This window comes from Myxocyprinus asiaticus, chromosome 43 (genome assembly GCF_019703515.2).
Source record: "Myxocyprinus asiaticus isolate MX2 ecotype Aquarium Trade chromosome 43, UBuf_Myxa_2, whole genome shotgun sequence".
NCBI classification, from domain to species: Eukaryota; Metazoa; Chordata; class Actinopteri; order Cypriniformes; family Catostomidae; genus Myxocyprinus; species Myxocyprinus asiaticus.
Genome location: NC_059386.1, coordinates 24,368,226 through 24,391,800, shown reverse-complemented (window position 1 = coordinate 24,391,800; position 23,575 = coordinate 24,368,226). Strand labels below are relative to the sequence as shown.

Below are 23,575 nucleotides of genomic sequence, written 5' to 3'. Positions count from 1 at the left end.
CTCACTTTAACACAGATTTTTAGCCTTTTTTTAACCCTTTAAGCTCTGAAGGTGTTTTTCAAAGATTTCCTGTTTCAGTGGCATACCCAAAATTAAAGGCTTATAACAAAAAAAAAAAAAAAAAAAAAAAAAAACAATTAAGGAGGGTCAAGTGTTTGGTATCATTGTAAAAAAACTTTTAAAATTTTGTACAAATTATTATACATTCTGAGACTCAGCCTTAGAAACTGTTGAAAAAAACCTTTTTTCTTATTTGACAATATATATATCTGGGTGTAAATAAGGTGGCTCTGAAAAACTGATTTAGTTTTGTTTCCAATCATGTCAACTGTATCTGAGAATTTTTTTTTATTGATATGACAAAGCAATCAAAATTTATAGCATTACAAAAATAATTTATCATAGTGTCCAAAAAAGGTCTCCATGTGTCCGAAAGCCTCTCCAAACAAATAGTACATAAGAACTAAGTACATATGCAAAAACAACAATGACTAAAGGTTTGCATAGCAAACAGACATGATTTTAGTCATGAGATTTCATAGAATGAGTGCCTTTTAACTCAATGAGTCTGCATCACTGAGTCTGTGTCATGTACTTGGCGCCATCTCATGGTGGCCATATGTAACATTGTGCTTCATGTGGATTATCTAATGATCTGTGCATCCGATTACCTTGTGTGTGGGCTCATTTGAAAGATAATCAGCTCCTCTAAGGAATTTTAGGCAATATTTTATGTTCCATTTATTTTTCGTGAAGTTATAAGCGAAAACGCTGCATAAAGGCAACACCAATATAATTGTCAAAGACATATAATTAGCTATCACTCACTATATTTTTGTCTGTAAGTAAAACAAGTCTGGTTGTATTCTACTCTTTGAGAGCTTTCCAGCAACATATGAGACATGGCTATTTGATGAGTTTGATATTTTTACTGATTGCGATAATATGTACAGTGCAAATATTTTTTTTCCATAAATTATATATTATCAAAATTGAACACTTCTCATTTGTCTGAAAATTTCAAAGCACTTGTTCAGTTTTGGTCATAATGTCTGCATGCTTTGGATAAGCTTTCAATTGATACCTATTTTGTGTTGGTCAAGACTGTAGTTATTAATATTTTGAAGATTATTTTTGTTACTTGCAACTGGGCCTATCCAAGATTAAAGGGTTAAAGTCCAAATCATTTATTTTTTAAGTAAAGCAAAATCAAGGAGTAAAGCAAAAATGAAACAAACATATTACACCATGTTCTAAATAGGCATAACTTAATTTGTCTGTCCACACTGAAGGTAAAAAATACTGTGTGACATGACACAGTCCCAACAAATCAGAAAATAATTTGATTTTCAATGTAGACTTCTGTGAAGCTGGATTTTTGACCAATGAGATTTCACTGGGGATGGGGCTACCCAGCACACTGGCACAGGAATAGAAGCTTTATCACATTGTACCTGGTTAGGACATGGGTTAGGGTTAAGTGTTCAAATCTAATTCTTATAGTTCAGTCTTAGTGTTAGGATTCAGATCTAAGTTTTATCTTGTCTCACTTCAGGTTTGGTGTCTGGGTAATGACTCTCAGACACGTTACCACATCAATCAGACCGTGGACGGGAATGTGCTGACCACCCAATTAAAGGGGCTTCTGCCAGGTGTGTTGTATCAGGTTGAGGTGGCGGCAGTGACCAGCGCAGGAGTGGGTACCCACACCCAGCCCGTATCTGTGCTTATCAGTGAGTGTTGAGTGTCAGGCCACGTCTATTTTATAGAAGAGTATAACAAAATTGGTGTTAATTCTCATTAATTGCTTTTTAAAACCCTGCTAAGAGACTTTGAGAAAATTGTTTAATTATTTCCAGGTTGGGACCTATAAAGTCATTCAGATTGAGAATAATGTCTCTCTCCTCTCTCTCTCTCTCTCTCTCTCTCTCTCTCTCTCTCTCTCTCTCTCTTTCAGAATTGCCTGCAGAGCAGCCGGCAGTCACTAGTGGAAGCAGTGAATCTGACGAGAATGTAAGTCTGGCTGAGCAGATCACAGATGTAGTGAAGCAGCCTGCCTTCATTGCGGGTATCGGTGGGGCATGCTGGGTTATCCTTATGGGATTCAGCGTGTGGATCTACTGCAGACGCAAGAAGAGGAAAGAACTCAGTCACTACACAGCATCATTTGCATACACACCTGCAGGTACGCAGACATGCACAGTGGTGCACATATTAGAAGACACACAGGGCCTTATTCAAGAAACATGACCAGAAAGTATTTATCATACTTAAAACAATTCCTACGTAAATTGTTGCATTCAAATCATTAGGGTGATTTACATAGGAATAGTTTTACAATTCATCTTTCATTTCCGTTTGTGATAATACTCCACTGTACTCCTAACCAACTTCATTTACAGCCTCTAGTTTTTCTTCTCAAGATGTAATCTTTTCATGTCTCTTTTGTAGTTGGCTTTCCACATGGAGAAAGTTCTGGCCTTAATGGAAGGTAACTGGCACTTATAGACACTTAAACACAGATTCAAAGTGTAAATAGATTGAGATCGTCATTGTTTGTCAATCTATGCTACTTATAAATATCATTGATATTTTTTTGTCATAGGCCTGGTGTGCTTGGTGCTAACATGGGAAATTACCCTTGGCTGGCTGACTCTTGGCCAACTACCAACCTTGTTCACAATGGGAAAGACTCGGTCAACTGCTGTACGTCTAAACATGACACAGCAGAGAGATACTATAACGGTAAGACTCTTTGTACAACACTGTACACCTTTAGGTATGGAAGCTTTTAAAGAACACAAATTGGCTGTCTCTAGTGTTATTAATTAGGCCTAATTAATTTACCTTTGCTTCCTCAGAGGCTGGAATCTCTAATTACCTGAACCAAACAGAGAAGTACAGTACTGACTCCAATGAAGGTCCAATCTACAGCACCATTGACCCGACCAATGAGGATCTGCGTAGCTTCTCCACTCAGTTCTCTCAACATACTACGCCTTACGCCAGCACACCCATCATGCCTTTCACCAACCAGGCGCCTTGCAGCCCTGAGCAAGATGGCAGTCACTGGATAACACAGCCTGGAACCTCCAACGCTCAGTATGCCCAGCCAGATCGCTCCAAGTCTGATAACGGTGTGGATAGATAAGTTTCGTAGTTGCCTCTAGTAATAATATGAAGTCTTGTAATTCTCAATTAATTAATTGTTTTAATTATGTTTAACACAAAAATACTGATTTAGAAAATAGTTTTTGCAGTAAATTTGCCGTTTTTTTTTAAATGACCTTTTAGTTCCTAATGAAATCTAAACTGCAGCTTCTGTTCCTACAGCAAAACCATCAAAGCAGAAGTTGATGGGGAAGCCAGTTAAAACTCCATCTCTTAATTGGATGGATGTTTTGCCCCTTCCACCCCTCTCTGGAGAGCTGGACCAATGTGAAGAAGAGGACGATAATGAGCTAATCCAAGACATGGGGTAAAGTTCACTGGCTTCATATTAATTTCATTGCAGTGCTGTGCCAAATACAGTATAGGAGGAGGAGATAAACCACTTCTTAATGCAAAGCTTAATATGGCAGTTGTAGAAAATAAGACCCATCTTTTAGTTAAAAGAACAAATTGCTTGATTGGTAAAGGCATTCTAGTCTTTATACTCCAGAATACACATGCACATTAGCTGGACTGGCCTAAAGAAATACATATTTTTGGCATGATTTAAGCTAAATAGGCTAAATTTATGATACTGTTTTCAGAATTAATTGGGGATTTGGCATGTTATTTAACATAATCTTGGCTAGGCTAAATGTTCTGGAGATTTTGGTCTTTTCCCATATAAGAAGATAGGCACTTTACTTGCATGCCTAGAAAATAGCTGCCTTGGGGCATTGACAAGATGGCCGCAGAGTGAACTCTTTTGGAAAGAACTGAGTGACTTTTTTCAATGACATCTGCCAGACAAAACAAATTTTAAGTCTCACCCCAAGTTATTATGCACCCTTTCTTAAATTCCTTTTTTTGCTCTAAGTTTTTAACTTAATTTCCATGTCTACTCTAAAATGCCACTTAATTATACATGTTGACATCTTTTACCAATTTGCAGTATGTTAGCTAGCTGAGAGGTGCTCAGATGCTTGCTTAGTCTAAATGCTTAACATAAATGCTCCTTGTTGTTCCAGAAACGGCCTCACCATTAGCTACGATTCAGGGCCAGGCTATTTGATTGTTGTAGACAGGTCTATATATGGAGGCTAACAAAGTTAGCTATATGCTACTCTTGAGTCTGGCCTGTTCTCCTTGTCTGTATCACATTTGTGCCCCAGCTGTGGCCATGCTCTTATAGCTTTCCGCAGACTCTAGCCCAATGGCTAACTGTGAGGCGGTTATGCAGCCCTGAGTCACAGATTACACAGTGGAGATCCGTGAATCTGATAACCTTGACATAGCCCCTCTCGCGCAGCAGTCCCACAGTAATTGCATTAGCCAATGACAATTACAGCTCTTCTCAGGTTCCTTCCTCCGAGCAGAATAAGACCATTATTCTGGGCACTAGCACGCAATGCAACACTCACAGCCAAACTGGATTTTCATGACTAGCCCTTAGTGAAGTTTTAAAATTTGCAATGAACACACGGATAAAAAGGTTAACCTTTGTGTCAGTCCTAAGGTGGTTTAAGAGAAAATGGGCTCTGTTATTGCATTTTTAGTAAGCTTAAAGCTGAAGTTTGTAATTGTTTCAATGTCAAAATACTTTTCCTTATCCCACTATACTGTAATATACAGAGATGATTTTCTCCAAAAAGTGTAAACATTGTGGCTCTGTAGTAGGGCTGCACAATTAATCGAAAAACTAATCGCGATTACGATTACGGCTGCTACAATTATGTAATCGTGAAAACTGATGATTACAGCGTCAATTTAAGCTCCTGTTGCATCAATGGTTTCTATTTACAACGTGTTTTTGCAGCGGTTGAGTATTCTAACCAATAACTAACATGTCCATTGAGAAATGAAACGGCAGTGGCCAATCAGAGCTGCTTAGATTAGTCCTCCATCCTGTCTGTAATGACAACTGATCCTAATGCGCAAGTTTTAAACCTTCTGAATGCCCAGATGCTTGCTTTATGTTCTAGCTCTGTTCATGTGGCACAAGAAAATTAATTGACACTTGAAAAGAAGCTGTAGAACAAGACATTTTGCACAGCTTGCTTTGAACGTAGATGTTAAATACACTGCAAATGAGCAACACGACAAAACTAAAACGATCCCGTTCTAATCAAGGCACAGACGTGGTGTAAATAATTGATTTATTATGCTGAATAGACAGCTTTGTTTTTAATGAGAGCATTCGCGAGAATGCAGAACTTTGTGCAGAGCGTCATTGAGCTCGCGTCGAAATGCAGGTCTCAAACAGTGTAAACCTGCAGTGAGTGACAGCAGTCATTGTAATGGGAGAGTTTGTCGCGTTGCTCGATTTCTGTGTACAATTTATTAAAAATGTAATAACAGTTTTGTTTTGTCATGTTAATTATTAGGCCAATGTGAATTTGATTTGTACAAAATAGCAATAAAGTAATTCAGCTGAACTGTTCTAAGTGTGTTTTGTAGGTGTAGCCAACATAAAGAATATAGCATGAATAGCATATTTCAGGAATCACCGTCATTGTTATCGCGTCTGCTCTAATAAGACCCATTTGCCACGCAGCTGGTATTGGTAGATTTAACATTTTCACGAATCGCACAAACTCCGATCTCAAATGACTGTTTTTAATTTCCAAAGTGCAACCGCTGAGGCCAAAAATGATCTAACGATGATCTTACATGAACAAGATCACCATTGAAGATCTAACGGGATGAATAATCCCCTGTCTCGCCACCAAAGGTCTCACTGAACGCAGTAACTTGGTCAATTTAAATCTGCTGTTAATAAGTTTGAATATTGAATATGCCATATTATTTACTGTACATGGACTAATAATTTAAGCAGTAATTTAGCAATCATTTAATTTATTCTATACCATAGATATCAATTTAAAATAATTTTTATTTGCCTTACCTTAACAAACATTGTTACAATATAAAATACAATACAATAAAATACTTAAAAGATGCTTAAAAGAAACTGGAGCGCAGCTCAAATCCACCATTGAAATCTGCTACTCTGAAGAACCACATGGTTGCTTGCTTTGTGATGTCACGGTAATTTAATATTTTAATCGACATTAATAATCAAGGGCAATAATCGACAACTATGATTTTTGCTATAATCATGCAGCACTGCTCTGTAGCTCTTTCGAAGCATTGTTCTGTTAGTTTTATCAACCCAACCAACCCGACACAATAACATTGGCTCAACCAAAGGCTGACTTTGGGGCGGGGCTATCTGTTGGTCCAGCCAATAGAACATTTTGAAATCGTCATTATTTTTGCAATTCCACAATTTAGCTTTAAATTATTCTCCAAATATATTTCAAGCAGCTGTTTACAGTATGTATGAAACCAAGCCCTAAACAGAGAACTTAATGTAAGTGTAATTTAGCTCAGTGGTATGCCCTCAAAATGCCCAAGGCATAACATTGCGTCAGTGTCACTCAAAATGCCACTGTATTTAACTTGTTCTCCATTGCTCTTGCATGGATTGGCCCCGCTAGAGCTGAAAGATCATGCATATTTTTATCTGGAGGTCAGGCTGTCTCATCTGACTGAATGACGGCAGAAATCAATATGCCAGCCACCGGTTGCATTGACCCAGTGATTACTGCAGCAGGGCAATCATAATGAGTATGCACTGATTGATCGAGCTACCACAGACATACTAGAGTTACTCAACCTTCTGGTAAAAATGAGGGAATTTGGTTATAGAACAGAAATAAAGTAATTCATTCTACTACTCTATGGGTCCCTACACTAGAGTTTATGCTACATCAGAATATGCAGAAAAACCATCAGTTTTAAAGGGGATGAAAGGATGTAGAGAGCAAACATAGACATCTGTTGACCAATACCAATGTCCAGTTGTGCTTTCGGATATCCAATTCGCTGATTTTCCCGTTTGATTTCAAACTAACCCAGCGTTTTCCACACCCTCAAAACAAATCATACACATTCCTATTCGTCAAATACACCGCCAGAGCTTTCTCTAGTATGTAGGTGCCCTAAGCAAGAATGGTAGGTGAGTGTTAAGACAATTTATGTAATATAGACTCAATGAAACATAAACAAAAGGCTTTGTTGTGGCATGAAATTGAGAAATTGATTGTCACAGCAGTGAACAAGAGGTAGCAGGTAATTTTCTATGCACACGTCTAGATAGGTTTGTTTAATATAGTACAAGGACATAATATTGAATTTTTTCCCCCCCACACAGGTCAGATGAGGAAGAGTGGTGTCCACCCCTCCCTGAGAGGACTTTCCTCATGGATGGCATGAAAGAGGATGGTCCTGCACCGCCTCCGAGAGGAGAGACCTCTTCCCCCACCACGTCTTACAGCCACCAGTCCACTGCCACCTTAACCCCTTCTCCCAGAGACGATAGCCACTGCCACGATATACCACGCTTACACCAGCTTGAACAGCCGCAGATAGCACGGTGAGACACTTAATCTCTTTTATTGATAGGGATGGTAGAATAGGAAAGTAAATCAAGTTCAGGAAATGACGCAAGCCAGACTCAAACCCACTTCGCCCACATGCGTACCACGGCCAAGCCAAGGCTCTGTCAACATTTCACAGTTTATTAAGTATTTATTTGGTTTCCTTCTAAAGGGAGACTTTTAACAGTGTTATTGTTTGTTCTGTCTTGATAGATTATGTTTTTATAATTATTTCTCTGCAAGTCTATATTTGTAGATTACAAATCAAATTCACAGAGGAAATAGTGGGGCTCTTAAACTGTCATTAATCTTCCTACTAGAAAGTTTAGAAAGATTTCCTTTTACATTGTTCTGATCTTGTCCTAATAGGGTTTATTTAACATGAGCGACCGTAATAGTTTTTTGAAGCAGAATAATGCCTCAGAAGTCATGTTCAAATGCTCTGTTGGCCTTCACAATGTGGAAATGTGAAATTTAAACAAAATATATCCATGAAATGGGGCATAATTTTGGTGTGAGTTACATATAATTGTCTCATTTTCCATATTTCAATCTGCCAAACTTAGTTCTAACTGACCGAGTATGTTTGTCGTCAACAGCCGGTTGCCGTGTGGACCAGTGCCTGTGCCACGAGCGCCAAGCCCCCCTTTCACCCAATCCAATCCAAACCTGTCGGCCAATCAGGAGTGCTCTGACAACACTGTGCCACACCGTTCAGCACACAAACGAGACCTGAGCCAGGGAGCTGCCCAAAGCATAGAGAACATCAGCAATACCACGCCAGGTGTGTGTGTGTGTGTGTGTGACAATAAAAGTCAATAGCAAGTCCCCACAATGATATAAAAAACAACTTTTGTGTGTATCATATTTATTCATTCAGCATGGCATGAATGTGCCATTTTATAATGTGCCATGGGAGTTTTAGGTACTTTAGTGAAAGTAAAACACCAGTTCCATATTCCCCAAGTCTGCAAAATAAGCAAAGTTTTACAGTGTTCATTCAGTTTCCACCTAAAACGATTTTCTACTCACATTCACTCACTTTGCATCAATGTTTTACCCCTGCCAGGCCGAGCGAGACCCTCTGCAGACCAGACACACACAGCTCCTGGGCAGAAATCCAAAGTGAAGAAGAAAACCTCCAAAAGCGGTCAATACCGACGAGATATACTGCAAGGCAGTGAGTTAATGACCAGAATGAAATTGGTTATTCATTTTTTCTGTTCTTAAGATACACTGCATAGCCAAAAGTTTGAGGACACCACTTTGTAATTAATGGGTTTGGCTAAGCCCCTTTTTTAATCTTAATTCTTCAGCTTATGTCATTCTAGAGAACTGTGTGCTTCCAACTTTGTAGCAACAGTTTGGGGAGAACCCTTTTCTGTTCCATCAAGACAATTCCCCTGGGCACAAAGTGAGGTCCATAAAGAAATAGTTTAGTGCGTTTGGTGTGGAATGAATTGGAATGCCAAACGAGACCTAAGCCCCATTCTGTCTAAAAGGGAGAAAATAACTGCAGCCATGTTCCAACATCTAATAGAAAGCATTCTATGTAGAGTAGAGGCTGTTAGGGAGGACCATATGCCTATTAATGCAATGGTTTGAGAATTTAAGGCTCACAATGCACATATGGATGTGGTGTTTGGGTGCCCATGTTTGGATGTAGTGTAGACTGCACTGCCTTCTGTTTTGTTAACATGGTGGTCACATCTTTGCAGATCTGCCTCCTCCTCCAGAGCCGCCCCCTGAGGATGAGGCTGACTGTGCCCATGTAGGGGGACTCGAATGTGGACAGACATCCCTGGAGAGAGTGGGAAGCTCTCATTCCTCCATGGAGAGGAGAGAACAAGGCACACCCAACCGAAAAAACTCTGCTCATAAACGGATAGATGGTTAGAGAACTATACTCTCTATCTCTGTCATATTAAGAACACACTTTATCATGTATTCGATTATATCAAGTGCTCACTGATATGAAAATGTTGGATGACCCTTAAAAAAACAGTAAAATTTTAAGTGCTATTTGTAATTTTTGTCTTTCATTGTCATCTTTTGTGAATATGTACAGCGGCCCCAATACTTTTTTGGATACTTAAGCCTCACTTAAAAATGTATCGGTAGATAACAAAGTATCAAACAAAGTGGCATCTGCTACTGACATGGATTAATGGATATGTTCCACTGTGCATTACAACCAGAATGTGTCCAGTTTGTGCTCTCTTTCAAATAAATACCACTTGGATTGATATTTTGTTATCTAATGCAATCTCATTAATACATGTTTAAATGTCTAAATGCTTTTTTAGGCTACTGTGTATCAATGTATTTATTTATTAAGTTTATGAAAGTTGCTTGTATTGTTTCAATACATTTATACTATTGACCCCTGCTATTATGGATTTGTTTATGTGTCTCTAAGCAGATGAAGACTTAATTCCATACAGCAAGCCCAATTTCCTGTCCCGGGGTCAGATATCCAGCAACTGTTCCACAACAGGAAGTTCATCATCACGGGGGTCGACAGGATCTCAAGGTCACGGAACGGGCAGGAAGAGGAATGATGTAAGAGCATACAAAAAGACTGATGGCTGTACAAATATAGCTTTTGCATTTCCTGCCAAAAATAACAGCTGAAACCAGTCTAATCTGGTTAGCAGGTTTTAGCTGATCTCCCAGCCTGGTTAGGCTTGTCTTGGTTGTTTTACTGGAGTTTGGACAATTTTCAGCTGGTCAGGCTGGGAAACATCTTAACCAGCTAATACCAGCAGACCAGAATAGGTGTGCACTCTGCATATAAATACTATATATAATACATATATTTATTTAAGAAAATGTAATGTCATAAATTATGAATTTCTTCATAGTATCAAATCATCTATATACAGTACATTCGGAAAATATTCAGACCCCTTAATTTTTTTTCACATTTTATGTTGCAGCCTTGTGCTAAAATGCTTTAAATATTTTTTTTTCCAAATCAATCTACACTCCATACCAACAAAGCAAAAACCGGATTTTTGATAACTATGCAAATGTATTAAAAAGAAAAAAACTGAAATATCATGTTGGGCCTCATGTATTCAGATAGAAGACAAAGGCAGGCCTAACACAGTCGTAAAACCTAACTGAGGCCCACACACTCCGTCATAAATCTTACTGATAAAAACCGCACCAAAATCAAACAAAGGGAGTCCAAAACAGACTACAAATCCCATGAAGACTTGCTCACTAAAGGATCGAACTCTCAACTCCTATTGGATGAGGCACACAGCAGAACACCCCTCAACCATGACATCATCAGGAGTAGAAATATCTCTGAGATCCTTCCGGGATTTGCTTCCAACAACTTTGCCCGCCGTGCGTAGACGCAGCTCATCGCTGCTCTCAGGTGTAGCCTCGTGGCACAAGGAAGTAACGTACGACTTGAAACTGTGGCCATACAATCCCCATCTTGCTGGACGAGTTGAGATTACTCTGTGTTCCACCGAACACTCTAACGGATCCGAAGGAGATCGCCGAGCAATCCGCATCTTCATCCGTTTGCCTGCAGAAGTGAAGAGAAAAAAAAAATGTCTCTTTCCTCTTCAGTCTAGTCGACGTTGCTGATTTCTCCGCCAGCCCGCCGAGAATCAGCAGCCGTACCGCCCGCCGACAGAGCGAGGAAACGGCCTCCCGTCATCAGCCGAGTCGGAGTTAAAAGAAGGATGAACACACATTGGTCTGCGTCCTCATATGATTCAAGTAAGAGGTTTACGTCTGGGCAGAAATAGAATATTATAGTGTGTTATTCTTGTGTATTAAGGTTATTGTTTGTACAGTATACGGACCGCCGAGTCCGCTCATTGCTGCTAATAATACTCAAGGTATTACTGTAATGTACTGTTATCACGAATGAGATCTGCTGTGTTGTAGTCCAACCACATTAGACTGTTGTGTATTTCTGCCATCGCGGGTGAGACCGGCACGCTGAGTTTATCCATTAAAGAATCAAAGACCGCAGGACGGTTTACGAGCCGTTCGCCATATCTCTGAGTGATAAACTAACAGCTGCTTTCTCTCCCACGATCGCGAAACCGGCTTGGCCGTCACTTTATTCTCTCTCTCTCTCTCGTACTAACCACACACACACCTACGCGACCCCTCACAAACATTCTCGCACACACTTTTGGCTAGTAGATAACTTCGTGATAAAGCTCAGCTTTGTCCCTAAGTTATCGTACAAGCGGAGACATACGGTAAACGGGCAGACGCCATTGACCGGTTTCTCTCCGCCCACATTCGCGGCCATATTCTCTGGCCGGAAATCTCGCATGACGTACTCTCCACGAGAGTCATGTCCGCCATTTTGTGCGCGTCCCTCCTTACACACACACCTATTCTCTCTCTCTCTCTCTCTCCCTCTCTCTCTCTCACACACACACACACACCTTCCTCTCATGTGTTATAGGATTATTTTGGTTACCATATCTAATCATGTCACTGTTTAGTTTGTAGTTGTAAGTCGGAAGTTTATTGACTGCATTGTATTGATTATTAATTGATATTACTGCATAAATAAACTTTGTTGTTATATTTCAAAGAGAAGTGTTTTGGTTTGTTTTGCATACACCTGTGTCAAATGCTGACGGGATGCCAGTGCTTGGATTCAAGCCTTCATTGTTTTTTTTGTTTTTTTTTAAATCTATATTCTTCGGATGTCGATTTTCCTAAGAGAACGATCTAATATTGAGACTGTTATACTATCTGGTTATTAGTCCCTGATTCCAGGGTGGTGCCCCAGCGATATTGATCCTTATTAATATTCTATTGATTTTTGATAATTGATAATTGTCTTTGATTATTTTTTAATTTGAAAGATCAATAAGCTAGTGTTAATTTTAATCAATGTTTCATCGATGTTAATAATTAATGATTATCTTTGATAATTGTTGATTTAAAGGATTAAAAAAGCTAACATTGATTCTCATCAATGTTCTATTGATTTTAATAATTAATAATTATCTTTGATAATTATTAATTATTGCTAATAACCAAACCCGCTCCTGAACGTAGCGCATTACATTTACTGGAGCCCCGTATGAGATTTTAATGGGTTAGATTCTATTATTTAATTTAAATATTAAATAATATCTAAAGAAATAATTATTAATTATTTCTGATAGTAACACTGATCTAAACAACCAGCAGAACCTACAATCACATTGACACAAATATTCAGACCCTTAACTCAGTACTTAGTTGTGTCAGGATTCTGCCCTCAGTTTTGTCTTCCTGACTTTTGTGGCAGAGCCCTGACAATCTTGTCTTGTTAGTCTCTGTATTGTGTCTGGATCCAGTCACTTCAGTTGGTTTTATTTACTTGGTGGCTGAGTCCAGGCACTTGTGTTCTGTCTTGTGTGATGTGATTTCATGTTTTGTCTGATCTGTGTCTTGTGTGGAGAATACATGGCTTGCCTTTTGATTTTGTCATGTGTTCATTTCTGGTGGTGTTGTTGTCTAGCATGAGTGCAAGCATGAGTGCATGTTGATCTTGTGTCACTCTGGCAGCATGCACTCATGTCTGTTGTTTGTGTGAGTGTTAGCATGAGTGCATGTTGCTCTCATGTCATTCTGGCGGTATGCACTCATGTCTATTGTTTGTATCTGTCGTTTGTGTGTGGTTTTGCTTTGGTTTCTTTGTCTTGAGTGATAACCCCACCCCCTCGTTTGCCCTGTTATCTTGTTATCAGTTCCAACTGCCTCCCTTGTTTCCCTCCTCGTTTGCTCCCTCATTTAGTCTTCCTTGGTCCTCTGTCTCATGCCAGTTTGTTGTCTTTTGGCTAAATATCATTTGGTCTTGATGTCTTGACTGTGGTTGTTTCCCAGTCAGGTTCATGTCAGTCGTGTTTTCCTGTTCTGTGGATGTCTGTTGGATTTCCTGATCCAGCCCAGCCCGTCAACGTTCTTGTCACCCTGGACTGTGTTTTCTCCCCTGTGGGGTAGTTTTTGTTTGTTTGTTTTTTTTGTTATTTTGTTAATAAAAGCCCTTTATTTGCCATCCTTCATTTGGGTCCTCCCTCCTCGCCCTTGGCGATCCGTGACAAGTTGAATCACCTTTGGCAGCGATTACAGCCTCAAGTATTTTTGAGTATGATTTGACAAGCTTTGCACACATGGATTTGGGGACTTTCTGCCATTCTTCTCTGCAGATCCTCTCAATCTCTGTCAGGTTGGATGGGGGACCATCAGTGGACAGCCATTTTCAGGTCTCTCCAGAGATGTTTGATTGGGTTCAAGTCCGGGCTCTGGCTGGACCACTCAAGGTTGTCCCTAAGCCAATCTTGCATTGTCTTGGCTTTGTGCTTAGGGTCATTGTCCTGTCTGAAGGTGAACCTTTGGCACAGTCTGAGGTCCTGAGCGTTCTGGACCAGGTTTTCATTAAGGATATCTCTGTATTTTGTTGCGTTCAGCTTTCCTTTGTTTTTTTGCAGCTGAAAAACACCCCCACAGCATGATGCTACCACAACCATGCTTCACCGTTGGGATGGGATTGCGCAGGTGATGAGCGGTGCCTTTTTTCTTCCAGACATGACGCTTGGAATTCAGGCCAAACAGATCAATCTTTGTTTCATCAGAGCAGAGAATCTTGTTTCTCACAGTCTGAGAGTCCTTTAGGTCTTTTTTATGTGTCTTGCACTGAGGAGAGGCTTCCGTCTGGCCACTCTGCCATAAAGCCAAGATCGGTGGAGTGTTGCAGTGATAGTTGTCCTTCTGCAAGTTTCTCCCATCTCCACACATGATCTCTGGAGCTCAATCAGAGTGACCATCGGGTTCTTGGTCACCTCTCTTACCAAGGCCTTTCTCCCCCAATTGCTCAGTTTGGCCGGGCGGCTAGGTCTAGGAGGAGTCCAGGTTGTTCCAAGCTTCCAAAAAATTTTAGCCTTCCCCAGATCTGTGCCTCGACACAATCCTGTCTCTGAGCTCTGTAGGCAGTTCCTTTGACCTCATGGCTTGGTTTTTGCTCTGATATGCATTTTCAGCTGTGAGACCTTATATAGACAGGTTGGTATATAGCCTTTCCAAATCATGTCCAATCAACTGAATGTGCCACAGGTGGACTCCAGTCAAAGTGTAGAAACATTTCAAAGATGATGCAGAGAAATGGGTTGCAACTGAGCTAAATTTCAAGTATCATAGCAAAGGGTCTGAATACTTATGTCAATGTAATATTTCAGTTTTTTATTTTTAATAAATTTTCAATATCTGGTTTTTGCTTTGTCATTATGGGGTATGGAGTGTAGATTGATGTGAAAAAATAAATAAAATAATTTAAAGTATTTTAGTATAAGGCTGCAACAAAATACAAAAAAGTAAGGGGTCTGAATACTTTCCGAATGCACTGTAATATTTCTCAGGCTCACTTAAAGAAATAATCCTCTCCCACCAAATCCTAAACCTAATCCCAAATCTCAAACATTAGCCCATCTTAGACAAGCATAGCCTCCCAAACATGTGCATTGGTTTGTCTTTTCTTAACACTCATTAGTCAGTGAGACAGAATTGACTAAGTGTGGATGAGTCTAGACTGCTTCCATCTGGCTATGCAGCATATAATGTAAGTGTTCACTAGATTGTGAAAGACATGGTACTTTTAGCCAGCAATCATCTACTTCCTCTGAAGTACAGTTTGTTCTCCACAGCCCAGAGAACTGATGACAGAAGAGATTCTACAATAGATTGATCTATCTGCAAAGTGTTTTTATTTATTTATTTATTTATTTATTTATTTTATTACTGCACTTTTTACTTTCCAAGACAGACTTACACCTGTGACTGCATTTTTTATTTTTTTATTTTTTTGGTTACCATTTGTTCAAAGAGTGGTCGTTGATCGTTTGCATTGCTTAGCAACCATACACAACCTACAGTTAATGGCTTATGAATTATATTACATGCTTTTTCTATATTACATTATTTATTGAACATTAGTGTCAGCTAGGGTTAAAAGTCGCTTTGAATAAAAGCATCTGCTAAATGACATTACATCTTCTCAATACATAAATCACTCTTCCATACATAAAAATTACTGTAGCAATACCATATTACTGTGGTGGTATTAGGTAATATTAACATGGTACTTTGATAGATATCAGGGTAATAAATCATTACCATATTCATGTATAATGGTATTTACTACAGGGTACTTCAAAGATTACTTTGATACAAGCATGTCACGATTTCCGAAAATACTGTACATGGTATTACTAGGATTGCTCCGATACCAAAACTTTGGCTTCGGCTGATACCAGCCCTGTTTTTTTTGTTTTTTTTTAGCACAACAGAGCTTTTCAGTATTAATGAAAACATTAAATGAAAACAATTTGATTACCCTAGGCAAAAGGCTGCCATGGCTGAATCACAACCTGCTGATATTCAGTGCCCTTGCTTAAGTGATATTGCTTACAGATAATAATACTAATAATAAAACCATTTAATATTATATTATTGTTACTACGAGTATTATTGCGACTGCTTTGAATATTACACTTTTATACAGTAGTAATATTTTTCTGTCGTAATGTCTTCAATTTCACGCAATCAGTTGAATAGAGCTCTCTTTTCAGCAGGACTTTTATTTTGAAAGATATTTGAAGTTCTTCCTGTTTGTGAAGTGTTCGTTATATCAAGCTTTCCACGACTCTCCGAGAAATCTCTGAGCTGCGATGGAGAAAGTTCACAGCCATTTATACACTCAACACACTGATCTGTGGCTCTGCATATGGATACTATTGGACACACTGCATGAAAATCAAGCATTAGTAGTGTGTGTTGCGTTTGTGTGTATTCGTGTGCGAGCCTGTGTGTGTGTGTGTGTGTGTGTGTGCGCCTGTGTGTGTGTGTGTGAAGGAGACGACACACCTCTTATTCATACTATGACGCGCAGTGCTTGTGACTGTATATTATTTCATTAAATGATATCCTTCTGCTGTTTAATGATCACACTTGGCCATATAGAGGCTTTTTTATTATTATATTCAAATGGTCTTTGATTTCATCTCAAAGCTCTCACATTACATTACATTTAGCTAATGGCAGCATACTTTAATATAGTACCAAAATTAACAACAAGATGATATCGTACCTTTTTACATTTTTTGGTATCGTGATATTTCGTTGGTACCAGTATACCGTGCAACACTACCATGGAATATGTTCAAAAACATGGTATTTCAATGGAATACATTCAACAACATGGTATTACCATGGAATAAATAAAAAAACATGGTACTAACATGGAATATGTTAAAAAAAACATGGTATTACCATTGAATACATTAAATACATGGTAATTCCATGGAATATGTTGAAAAACATGGTATTACCATGGAATTTGTTAAAGAAACATGGTATTTCCATGGAATATTTTGAAAAACATGGAATTTCCATGGAATACTTAAAAAAAAAAACATGGTATTTCCATGTTGAAAAACATGGTATTACCATGGAATACGTTCATAAAAATGGTATTACCTTGAAATAAATGTAAAAACATGGTATTGCCAGGGAATATGTTAAAGAAACATGGTATTTCCATGGAACATGTTGAAAAACTTTGGATGTTTATAAAATACATTTAAAAAAAAAAGGTATTTCCATGGAATATGTAAAAAAATAAATAAAAATAATAATTAAAAAAATATTACAATGAAATATGTTTAAAAAAAAAAAGCAGTTTCCATGAAATACGTTCAAAAACATGGTATTACAATGAAATATGTTTTAAAACATGGGATTTAAATGGAATACGTTAAAAACATGGTATATCTATGGAATACATTAAAAAACACTGTATTACCATGGAATATGTTAGTATGTCCATGGTGTTTTCATGGAATATGTTCAAAAAACATGATAACACCATGTAATACATTTAAAAAGATGGTATTTCAATGAAATATGTTAAAAAAAAACATGGTAGTACCATGTTATTTTTTTGTTTTTATCACACACAACTCAGTGTATGGAAGTCATTCAGTCAAAGAAATAATTGGGGAACTAGTGGCATGGCCAAGGTGACCTTAACCCCTTTTTTTTTACAGTGTTTTACCCACATATGTGAATATTTCTATCATGGGAACTGGATTATGCACTTCTGGGGTCACCCCCTATGGTCTGAAGAGTCTCCTCAGATGTGTGCCCCCCTCTCAGGTTACGCACACTCTGGAACATAAAAGACAGACCACATAAAAGAGGGCTATACATTCCCTAGGGAGGGAGTTTCGGGTTACCCTGTCCTGTCACGGTGTTTAGCGTTATCTTTCCAGTCGGACAGGGAGCATGAATAGGTGTCCGACGGAGAGGGGAGGCGGCCTCTACCCCAGAGATCTTGTCACGTCACATGATGGACAATCCCTAACGTTTCAGTTGCATTAAGTCATCTATAGACATACCAAACCAAGAGCCTCCCTTTGGTCCTGAGAGAGATGAATGCCACATTTATCCTGCTGTGTAAAACAAACTAGACCAGCAAAGCTGAATCAACTGGTGACCAGCTTAAATGACCAGTTAAAACTGTTTGATTGCATTGGTTTTTAAAATATAACTAATACTTTTCTTATTCTTTTCTGCTCTTCCAGGATATGAGATAAGGGAATGCTGAGTGAAGTTTGACTTAAACATCCCTCCATTTTCGTTCCATCTCCTTCCTCGACGAAAGAGAGGAAACAAAGCGAAGAGGACAAGTGTACAGATTCAAAGCCTGCCTCAATGAGCGTGAATCTCTGACTTTTGATTATGTTATTAATTATTGTTATTATTATTGTTATTTATGACCTTCATGGGGGCATTTTTCATCACGCTGTCACTGTATATAGTCATCCTTTGAAACTTTTTACATGGGGTCCAGATGCAAGGAAAGAAGAGTATATTGTATTTATTCATGAAAGAAATGAAATCATGTTAAAAAGTCAGATATTATAGATAAGTTCATGTCTGAATGTGCCAACCACTTTTCTAGAAATGTAAACATTACCATTTCAAAGCATAAAAATGTTGCACTCTCATTTTGTTGGAAAACAACAAAAAAATACAAAGCACAAAATATGTTGTTTGACCAGCCAGCTAGACAGCCGGTCTTGAGACCTCACCGAGCCGAGGACGCATCTGTCTGTCTATCCCCCTCCATCTGTGGATCCCTGTCGGTACAGTCACAAGAGAATGTGGTTCCTTCTCCTTTCTTTTCAAAGCCAAGAGAGTTTGACATTTGACGAATGTTTTGAAAGACTACTTGTCTTTTTTTAAGGAGTGTTTTGAAGACAGTGAGAAAATCATTCAAAAAAACAAAGTTATGTTCATTTGACTAACTTTTTGGTAGTCCTTGTTGTTTTGTATAAATAAAATAAAAATACATTTGCTGAGCTATATATTTATTGTCTTGGTGTAGATGTTTTTTTTTTTTTTTTTTTTTTTTTTTTAAGATTAAGATGAATTTTACAGAATGAATAATTCAAATTCAGAAAAAGAATTATACAGATGACTCTCACAAAAAACAAGTTTCATGCAAAAAACATTGTAACATTACTTTCATCACAATTGAACACATTTCCACTCAAATTCTTATAAGCGTAGTGGGTCTGGATGTTTTATTTTTAAGGTTTTTTGTAAATCCGATTATTTTCGATGGTAATTTTAATTAGATTGTCATTACTGTATTACAGTCATTTTTACTGTATTACAGGAAAAGATTAGTGTAATACAATGTTTTTGTTTTATTTAAATCAGCATAAAATAAAGGCAGTAAAACAAATACTACCATAATATTTTAATGATTTATAAATCATCTTTTTTTTCTATTATAGTAATTAGATTTTTGCATTATGGTAATGAGAATAGTACGGAGCCCTTATGGGACAGAGCGGGTATTTTCTTTTTCTTTTTTTTCAGAAATAGTTTTGCATGCCCTCGTAGTAGTTTGCATTCCCTCGCAATAAGTTTTCCGTTTCCTAGCAATAATTTTGCATTCCCTCGCAATAAATTTACCATAGTTTTACTATAGTATCCATAGTTTACCCTTGATATTCATAGAAATACCATAGTAATAAAACAGAAAAATGAAAATTATGGTAATAAAAATCATAAATTTGTGGTTATAATAGTTTTACAACAATATTTGTAGTATGGATGGATACAGCATACAGTATTAAAACCATGGTTTCCGCAAAAAAAAAAAAAAAAAAATAAATAAATAAATAAATAAATATTTCTACAATTTTACTATATTTGTATAGTAAAACCATAAAAAACACAAAATTATGATTTTTATTACCATAGTTTTTGTTTTCCTGTATTACCACTATGGTTTCAATACAAATATCATGGTTAAAATATGGTTACTGTAGTCAAACCATGGTAAATTTATTGCAAGGGAATGCATTTCAGAAAAAAAAAAAAAAAAGAAATCCCTGTCCTCTAAGGGGCTGAGTAGAAAAGTGCCGGGAGGGTACTTAATTTTTTTGAAAATAATATTACAGTGGAACAATTCTTGGTCTTAAATAGGCTTCATTTTCTTTAACGAAGCAAACGATAAATTCTTATTTCAGTCTTTTGATTTTGGGGTGAAATAAGAAAAGTTCTTTAAAGGGTTTGTGAGATTCCCCAATACCGTGTGTGAAAGAATTTTAAAGGCAATGTGTTTTGTTCAGAAATTGGGCTGCAAATTATCAGCAACAAAAGGCAAAATACGGTGCAGTAGCATACAATGCAGTGCGATTTCGAGGCAAGTCTATTCAGAGACAAACCATTAAAAGCTATCTTTTGTCTCTAAGGTTATGGCAGGCATGCAGCCACTTCCACCTGGCTGAGCCACCACTGAGGGCCATTAAATTACTTCTTCCAGGACAACGCTGGGAGCTGAGCAAGAGACGAAAAGGGGAGTGTGAAAGATAAGAGAATAACAGAAAAAACAAGTGTGGAGAAAGGGATGGTGTGTTGGTTGAAATGCAAGCAGAGGGAAAAGAATGAACAGAGAAAAGGAAAAACAGAAGGAATGTGATTGTGACTCCCACCTGTGACTCACTACCCTGAGGAGAGAAAATCGGGAGGAGGAAAAACATAAGTGAAACGTGGGGAAAGGAATGAAAAAAGATAGTGAAGAAGCAGATATATGGAAAGCAATGTATACTTGTAGAAAATGAGTATCAATTAAAATCGATCAATTGAAAGTTAAAACATTTTCTTAGTATTTCCTTACTGTAAAGGGCACAGACATAGAAGCTTAGTCCCGATCATAGCCAGAAAAAAAAAAAAGAAGATTTGATGCATAACATGGGACTTTTAACTATAAATAAGCCCAAAATACACCAGGGACTCTTATTTTGAAATGTCTGTGGTTCCAAAGAAAACATTCATTTACAGTAGATCATCATTCATCAATAGTAGATCAAGAGTTTAATTGTCAAGTGTCCGGTATTCCGGTATAATAAAATACTTTTTCCCCTTTCTCTAGTGACACTGTCAGTCAAAATCAGCACGAACTCAACAATCAATAAAGGTTATATAAATAAATGTTCAATATTGTATGTGCTCCATATGAGTCTAAATTATCATGAATTAGTCCATAAACAGTGATGATTATAGTGACTTGGCTCTGTCACAATATGTAAATACTAACCAAATTAAGCTTTTTATAGCCTATATATTCACCAGATGAAGGGTTTTGGCCATGGAGGAACATGAAGAAATAATAATAATTAAAAACAAAATATCGGCAACTATCTGTGTTTTTTCTTGTTACCGATAGTTCCAAAAAAAGCAACTATTGGCACTGATTTCAAACTTAATAACACCTGATTTAGATTGAACAAGTTGATTAATGGATTCAAAATAAATGCAGGCATATTTTAGAAGTAGTACATTATTCTTATTCGCAAATCAAATCCTGAGTTTGTCATGATCCACCGATTCTGATGGAAATTGAAAGATGCCCAAATCTCCAATAATACTGGGTGTTTCATTTAGATGGAGAGAGCATTTTCAGCTCAATTTGAACAAAGTGGTTCTTTTCCAGGGTGCCAAAAGAGCCTGGAATTGCTGCCACCGAGCATAAACAGTAACTTCATTTAAAAAATCTAATTAAAGAATGTGTTAATTCAGTGTGATTAATTCAGTATAATTAATTATATAAAAAATGATACGTTAAAAACATTAACGCAATTAATCATGTCCCCAGACCGTAGTAAGGAAGATTCCTAAGCAATTCATGCTTGAAGTATCACCTGTTTTCTCCAGGGGGCAGTAAGCGAAATTTCAGCTGTACAGGCAACGTGCAGCTTTTACAAAGAACAAACCAACCTTTCAGGAGACAGCACAACATGAGGGCGCATTCTTGCATTCAATTCACAGCTTGATGGAGCACGAATCCAAACTTAGGGATCTCAAGATGTGTTTTCTAAGTATTAAACTACGTTTAACTTATGTTTAACACAGCAAACTAAAAATGTTTTGTTTATGACGTGACCCAACCAAAGTGAGAAGCTCCAGAAGCATCTGTCTGCACAGGTGTACATTGACAGGTCCTTAGAAAAGCCCGTATAATAAATCTCAGACTGATTGACAAATTCAGTTGCAAAAATGTATTTACTGTGAACTGTAGGCCATTGATTGGCTTATGTTCAATAATATGTGTGTGTATATAGGTATATATATATATATATATATATATATATATATATATATATATATATATATATATATATATATAATTTAAATCTAACTATTTATAACTGTTTCATCATTATATATTGAATTATTGTTATTTGAGGGGCTTTCTCAGCAAATATGTCTACAATATATGCGATTAATTGCGATTAATTCGATTAATTAATCGGCACACCATGTAATTAGTTCGATTTAAATTTTTTATTAATTGACAGCCCTAAATTAAAGTTTACAGCAGGGGTCTTCAACATTTGCCAGGCCAAGGACCTCTTGGTGGATAGAGGAACAGAGCAGGGACCTCCTGGCTTCTTAACTTTAGCTTTTGTTGTAATTAAATTATTATTATTGTATTTTTGTTTTACTCATCTACAATAGCAGTCATGGACCTTCTGTTGAAGACCCCAAGGGTTTCTTTTCTTAGCCAACATTTCATTGTATCACTTTCTCAATGCATCTCAATTTCAGAGCTGGCTTTTGTGAAGGGTGCACCAAATAGTTTCTTCCTCTTTAAAGCGATACCATTTAATCAGAGATGTAGAAGGTACAGACATCATCAGGGCTTACACCTTTAAAGACCTCCTTAGAATTCAGACCAAGTAGTTAAGACACACTCACACGCACTCTTCCTCAAGTGGAGACCCACCACCCATAAATCACCAGCTCATTCATTAGCTCTGTGTCAGTGGAGACACACCCAGGAGGGCCAGAAGGGACCAAAATACCATTCTCCCATTTCCATGTTAATTACCAAACACGGAGATGGATGCCTTCAACCACATTGTTCGTTTAATGTATGCAAAGTGCATGCAATTGTCACATTAAAACCAAGAGGACAATGTTCAAACAAGCTAGTAAAACACCGGCTTTGGCATTTGGCTTTGAAATCAATGTCAGTGTGTTTTATGACAACCACCAGTTTAATAAGTTGAATGCTCTTTAGAGACGAGAAAAGAACGATACTAGTGTTTAGAGTTGCACAGTTGCTGGGGTGTCGATTTCTTACCCAGTATTTTTGTCTTGATTTCCAGTAAAAATATCTACAATAAGCATCTTTAAAGGAATGTTTTGGGTTCAGTACAAGTTAAGCTCAATCGATAGGATTCGTGGCATAATGTTGATTACCTCAAAAAATAATTTTGACTCATTCCTGGTTTATTACAAAAGAAGAAGCAAAAATTGCAATTACATTAAGATGCCTACAATGGAAGTAAATGGGACCAGTCCATAAAGATTGAAATACTGTACATCCTCTTTCAAATGTATAGCCACAAGACATAAACAATATTCAT

General features: G+C 37.6%; 1 protein-coding gene across 3 annotated transcripts in view; it reads left to right on the top strand.

Moving 5' to 3' along the window:
- The window catches only part of LOC127433301 (roundabout homolog 2-like), a 118,412-nt gene extending 99,418 nt beyond the window's left edge, over nucleotides 1–18,994 (top strand). For 2 of the 3 annotated variants that reach the window (XM_051685071.1, XM_051685073.1), the window contains 12 exons: nucleotides 1,556–1,733; nucleotides 1,958–2,185; nucleotides 2,452–2,491; nucleotides 2,606–2,745; nucleotides 2,862–3,137; nucleotides 3,334–3,478; nucleotides 7,367–7,588; nucleotides 8,192–8,376; nucleotides 8,662–8,772; nucleotides 9,311–9,484; nucleotides 10,012–10,154; nucleotides 18,209–18,994. In XM_051685071.1, coding sequence (XP_051541031.1) covers nucleotides 1,556–1,733; nucleotides 1,958–2,185; nucleotides 2,452–2,491; nucleotides 2,606–2,745; nucleotides 2,862–3,137; nucleotides 3,334–3,478; nucleotides 7,367–7,588; nucleotides 8,192–8,376; nucleotides 8,662–8,772; nucleotides 9,311–9,484; nucleotides 10,012–10,154; nucleotides 18,209–18,220 — 1,854 coding nt within the window. In that variant the 3' untranslated portion in view covers nucleotides 18,221–18,994. The remainder of the gene's footprint in view (nucleotides 1–1,555; nucleotides 1,734–1,957; nucleotides 2,186–2,451; nucleotides 2,492–2,605; nucleotides 2,746–2,861; nucleotides 3,138–3,333; nucleotides 3,479–7,366; nucleotides 7,589–8,191; nucleotides 8,377–8,661; nucleotides 8,773–9,310; nucleotides 9,485–10,011; nucleotides 10,155–18,208) is intronic. The other variant, XM_051685072.1, reaches the window with a different exon arrangement.
- Nucleotides 18,995–23,575: the final 4,581 nt, after the last annotated feature.